This window comes from Buceros rhinoceros, unplaced genomic scaffold (genome assembly GCF_000710305.1).
Source record: "Buceros rhinoceros silvestris isolate BGI_N320 unplaced genomic scaffold, ASM71030v1 scaffold14829, whole genome shotgun sequence".
In the NCBI taxonomy this organism is placed as follows: Eukaryota; Metazoa; Chordata; class Aves; order Bucerotiformes; family Bucerotidae; genus Buceros; species Buceros rhinoceros.
The window spans coordinates 24,971-31,056 of NW_010433390.1; the positions used below are offsets into that span (position 1 = coordinate 24,971).

A 6,086-nucleotide genomic window follows, 5' to 3' on the forward strand; every position below is an offset into this window, starting at 1 on the left:
CCCCAAAGAAAGAAACTTCAAATCAGGGGGGAAAAAGAAAAAAAAAATTAAAAAAAAAAAAAAAAAAAAAATCAAGAAAAAAGTTTTAAAAAGCCAGAAATACTCATTTCAAGTATATAGGAGTTCACAGAAATTATTTCAGGTTATTTTCCTTCTATTATGACCAAATCTGTTTAACTCAGCACAAACCACATTTTACTCGCAGCTCAAGAGGGATGTGGTCTAGTTAACCAAAGCTACACCTCCGCTTCGTGAACTCCTCTGCACCGTAATATACGTCGAGTAGAAGCGGCAGATCTGTCTACGTGAGCAGAGCAAGGTGTGAAAACATTTAGAAAGGAACTGTTAACAGGAGAGCTGAAAAACAGTAAGGCTGCTTTCCTTAAAGCCACTAATACCAAAGAGCAAACTCATTAAGAGTGAGGGGGTAAGCTGTGGTTTTGCTCTTCTTCAGAAGGGGTCTGCCACACCTTTGCTCAGGAATCCAAACTACACTGATTTCAAATCTGTGCCATGTGCTTTTATTTTTTGAACAAGAAACCAAAGGAGAATTAATTAAATGTTTTCATTTTCATCACTAAAAATACTTCATAAGCACTAAATACCAGGACTACCAGAATGCTAGCAGTCAGCAGCCCCACTTCACAACGAAGGATAAAGAGCAGGACTAGCTGAGAATACAACGGCCGGCTTGCGGCTCGGGTTCAGAGAGCACAGCCCTCGCCACGAGGGACCCACAGGACCGAGCCGCCCTTTCAGGCAGCAGTAACGCTACGCAGCGACGTTCGGCTATGCCCTTCAAACCGGTCAGCAGAATACAGAAACTGTTTACCTGAAGAGATCCAGCCCCATGTCCTGACCCACCCCATCCCTCCCAGTTCTTCTAAAAAGCTCTGCCTACCACACACACACAGCGTTCAGTGGGAAACAGTCTCTGCCAGCAACTGTCAATCTCCTGATTTCTCCCAGCTTACTTGATTTCAGTACTCCATTGTTTAAGCGAGAAATTGATGGCACTTGGTTGGATTGGTGCAGGTTGGGAAGCTGCTTGTTCCCCCACCAGGTCTGTTGGAGAAGTCTCCACAGCTAGAATATTTCTAGCTCTCTCCGCTGAAGCATTTTGACTTAGGATACTCAAATCTGTGTAAAAAAAAAAAGAGAGAGAGAAAGAAAAAAAGGCAAAACTTTTAATAATAGTGACTATATAAAGTCATACACTGCTAAACCTCCTAGTAATGGAGTTTTAGCTTTATTTTTATTTTATAGGGTTTTATTTTAAGTTACAACATAACTTTATAAACCACTCTCTTCAAATTAACTTTAAAATAGTAGTGTTTTCCTCAGTCAGCTCTCCCTGCAGCCACATACTTCTGGTAACAGGACTCGTGTGATGCTCACGAAGCATTATTTCCTGACTGATTTACAATCTCTGTTAGCTAACATTGATTCATTTAGATTAAGCAGCTATAAAAGCCGTAAAAATTAAGGTAGATTATATTAACCCACAAAACCCCCTTGTAAAACAAGCTTAGGTCTATCGGAACTTGTAAGTCAGGAACAGTGTTAGAAAAACACTACGACACAGCTTCCAGGGTGTGCTCGGTCCTAGAAGTGACGCTGCTGCTGAAGTCCCTGAGCATCGCAGAGCTGAGCCAGCCCTGCGGGAAGCCAGCAGGGGCACTCCCGGAACCCAGAAACGAGCACGGGCACTGCAGACACCTCGGAGACCTACTGCATCAGCAAGGCTCTGGTGAAGCCGAATGCAGCTGTACATCAATTCACCCAGCCAAACTCTGCCGTGCGCTTCAGCAAATCTAGAGATCAGGCCCAGAGCCACGCAGACATGCAGCTCAGGCCCAGCACTGCACACAGGCCAGCAAACTCATGCAGGCTCCAAACGGCTCCTCAGGAACCAGCCAAGAACTGGAGCGAGCCCTGAGCCAGAGCGAATGAAGCCCAGAGGATCCAGGCTGATCCAGCAGAGCTAGCCAGGTCTCCAACACACCATGCTGTCCAACATGTACTGCGGAGTCTGTGCGTTTCACATTACCTCGGTGTTTCCAGTATCCTGGATAGCTCACTTTCCCTCTCACCCCTCCTCCGTCGGGCAGAGGGAATAGGAAATGAGGAGTACGGAATATACTACGAATAGCAAAAACATTCTGGAGAAGCATGAAGTACCTTATGGCCTTCTACAAACCCTCGGAAGAGACGAGTTAAAAACATGCTCAGATGTAATTTCCAGACTCTTCTCCATATCATTTGCAAAGTACTGACATGGATTAAAAATCTTTGAGAACAGGCTCAGACTTGTTTCAGCAGTTACGTTGGAAAGTAACACACTGGACTTGAATGATTCTCTGCAGGAAGGGAAAAACTCTGGGACATCACGATAGCCCGTTTCAGCACCGGTGAACCTTTCAGTCTTTGTGCTGACTATTACTTGGCACTAGCAGCAGGACCATCTTTAATCACCTCCAATTACTCAGCAGATGGTTATTTTTATTTAGCCCACACTGAAGATTAGAAGTAGGAAGACGGAACATTTTGAGATAAAAAATACCAACATAAAAGATTATTTACACTAAAAATCTCTTGAAAAATAGTGTCTGAAACAGAAGTCTATCAGGTCATCTTTCACATATCGGTACAAATCACACTGCCTTGACTTATTCTGTGAAGAGTGTTGATAGAAACTTCCTCAGTGCCTTATTGGCCAAACAAACTGAATTCCAAATTCTTTTGAACGTTGGCTGTTTGAGCTGAACAAAGAGTTAGATAAAACTAACTTTTGATCCTATTCACTGTCTTATGAAGAGGAAAGATAATACAGTAAGTTTCAATGAAAAGAAAAAACCAACCACACACACAAAGGACCACACCCCCCCCCCCCAAAACCCCAAACAAACAAACAAAACCAACACAACAAAAATCCCACACATCAAAAACTTAGGGGCAAAAAAACCAACCCCACACACAAAGGCCCCCCCCCCCCCCCCCCAAAACCCCAAACAAACAAACAAAACCAACACAACAAAAATCCCACACATCAAAAACTTAGGGGCCCCCAAACCAGGCTGGAATGCTAACATTCTGCTTTCACACTGACAGCTTGTTTCATCTCCTACCCACATGATTTGACGAGACTACAGAATCGCTTTATAGTATGGCCCAGGGAAATGAGTTGCACAAGAGCTGAATTTCTAATAAATGCACTTCCACTAACAGACATGCCAATCAGTCTGCCTCAACCTTCTGACTGCCCGAGGTTACTCCTGGTACATGAGTCCCTGCCTACCCCAGCCAGCTGACTGGTTAGAGGGATGGACTACGCAGCAGATACAGCAGCGGCACAATGTACTGTAGCTGCTAACGCAATCACTGTGAAAAAAATAATCTCATTTTTAAACGGATTTCAAAACACAAAAATATTATAAATACATGACATACCATTTGTTATTAACGCAAATTAAGACTTAAGGAACAGCATAACTAAGAACTGAAATTATAAAAACTACATTAAATTCAATCAATTACAAGACAGAAAAGAATCTCTTATAAAGAATAAACAGTTTATTTGACTTCCATGGTAGTAAGGCAGCTCCATGACAAATCTTACAGAATCATTTTGTAACACTAGCTTTGAAAAATACCTGAATTTTTCACTACCTTGAATATTCTTAGAAACTTGTCAAGCCTGATCCATAAAGCAGTACCTCAGCTTTAGTTATGTTCCAGCTGGTCCACGTTTCTGGGGGGAGGGGAGGGAGGGAGGACACAGGGACAAAACAGGCAGCAAGCAACGTTGTTCCTGGACTGGAGAAAGAGCACTCCCCCTTTTAAAACATTAGTGATGGCGTCTGTGCCCAAGCACTAGCAGAATAAACCAATTCCTGTACTCTGGTGTAAAGCACATCATCAAATGCACATTTACTTTTTAAAAAATGCTCAACAATTCACAAGACAGACAAACGTCAGATCACTGAGCTAACGGGACTGGATTACGATCGTTAGATCTGATGCAAAACAGGAGTGAGGGCACAATACCTACAGAGATTGCGGAGTCAGCAGCCTCACTTCACACCGTACCTAAGCTCTGAGGGAAGTACAGAAAAAACAAGGAAGAACAGAGATTTGGGGACAAGTTACACGTTACAGTTGATCTGATCCAACAGTCTGCTGCCAAGAGAGGGCAGTCCTGCCTGGCTTTACCCTGCTTCCCGTGTTTAGCCTTGTTCCCTTCCTTCCATCACCTCTGGAAGTCACCTGACTGCACAGTAAATATATTCCACTCATTAATCTAGCAGAAAAACACCCCACCTTTCCTTTTTGGCTAATACTTGAACTCAACCAACTCAGCACAGGGGCAGAGAATGAGAGGCTGAAGGTAGAAAGGCAAAGGTTTGGAAGAGCCACAGCCCCTTACCCTTTCCAACACGCGCAAGCTGTTAGATCTTTGCACACCGATACGTATGTTCTTGCAGCACATCGTCTGACAAGCTGCGATCCGGACTGTCTACTGCCAGAAAGGTTCCCTCAAAACACCCCACTCCGCATTCCCAGCAATTCTCTTGGACTAATCCTGGCACTCATCTGTCTCTACAAGTAAACCACTTCAGGAAGCTGCACTGGCCAAAAATTATCCCAGAGAAGAAGATGTTTCCTGCTAGCTGCACTCGCTGCACCAGCCTGTGGAAGGGTGAGAGTAGCACCAGTGCTTATGAAGGGAGAGAGCTGGGCGTTCCTTTAAGCAGCGACTCGCTGTTAGATTGGTGTGGCCGACACATCCAGCTGAGCCGCTACACAAACACGCTCTCCAGCCAGCTGTGGGTGAGCAAGCAGCCACGAGCAGCCTGCTCTCCAACGACAGCGGTAAACTGGGCTAGAGGACAGTACCGCAGCATGGGATCTGAACTGGGCCGGGGGAGAGAGAGAGAAGTCAGCTTCACATTTCTGGGTTTACCTTCTGAGCAAATTGAAATCAACATCAAACACCAACATCAAACCTGTTGATGAAATACGCCTGACCTCAAGACACTGTTTAAACCCAAGAGAGCTTTACTAACATGTCTAACTTGGCATAGAACAGGATTTTACACAGTCTTATCTAGGGATAACAGAAATCAGCAAAGAATCCATTTCGGTAATGATTCAGGAATAAAACAAGGCAGAAGTGCCTGAGCAAGACAGTCAAAAACGCAGAGTAACTTTGTATAATACACGGGTAGGTTTTTATAACTCTGACATCAGTCTAAATTTACATTTTGCTTGGCTAAAGGTATTGCAGGGACTGAATTTAATTTGCAGAGTGTAGTATGGGTGCAGACTGGCTCCCAGTTAGAAAAGGCAGGAAATTTTTTATCACAGTCAGACAGAACCTTTGTCACTTAATGAAACCTAGTCATAGGACTGCTCCATTTCACTTCATTTCTAAAATTCTGTTTTTACAGAAATCAACAGATTTTGAAAGAGAAGTGAAATCACACATAAAATTACTTTTATGTTAACTAATTAGAGCATATCAACATGTGCAAAGTTTACATAGAGTTACCTGATGACATGACGTGACAAAAGACTTCCTAAGACTGTTCTTTATCCCACTCTGTGCCTTGCACCGATTAACTGACACTGAATAGAAACATGTATTCTGTTTTCACTCAAATTTTCAACCTACCAGGGTTGTCTTTGGCAACAAGACCCTTGGACAAGTCACTTGGCGTAGGGGAAGTTCGGCTGTCCCTTTTTGCTGCGTCAAGGTTGTTACAGTATTCCCACCTCTTCTGTTGAAGTTCCTGAAGCCAGTATGTCATATCCTGACGCGTTGCAGCCTACAACACCAAGAACCACAGTGCCAGTGAGACCACAGCATGTCTTTGGTACAGGAATGTAGTAACTCCAAGTACCACAAAAAACCCCAACCCAGATAATTAACAGATCGGCAAGCTACCACCACCCAAAAGCGGTATGATTTAGAAGAAATAACCACCAATGTACCAGGTGCACCGTGTGCCCACATACACATCCCTGACTTGCATGACAATTCCATTAGAAGCCACTAAGAAGTCACATCCTTCTTTTTTCTCCTG

General features: G+C 43.7%; 1 protein-coding gene across 1 annotated transcript in view; it reads right to left on the reverse strand.

Annotated features, from left to right (window-relative positions):
- TBC1D2B (TBC1 domain family, member 2B) overlaps window positions 1-5,831 on the reverse strand; it is a 24,451-nt gene extending 18,620 nt beyond the window's left edge. The window contains exons 1-2 of the mRNA XM_010144093.1: window positions 5,675-5,831; window positions 975-1,140 (exon numbers count right to left, since the gene is read on the reverse strand). Of these exons, the coding sequence (XP_010142395.1) occupies window positions 975-1,140; window positions 5,675-5,810 (302 nt within the window). The 5' untranslated portion in view covers window positions 5,811-5,831. The remainder of the gene's footprint in view (window positions 1-974; window positions 1,141-5,674) is intronic.
- Between the last annotated feature and the right edge of the window lie 255 nt (window positions 5,832-6,086).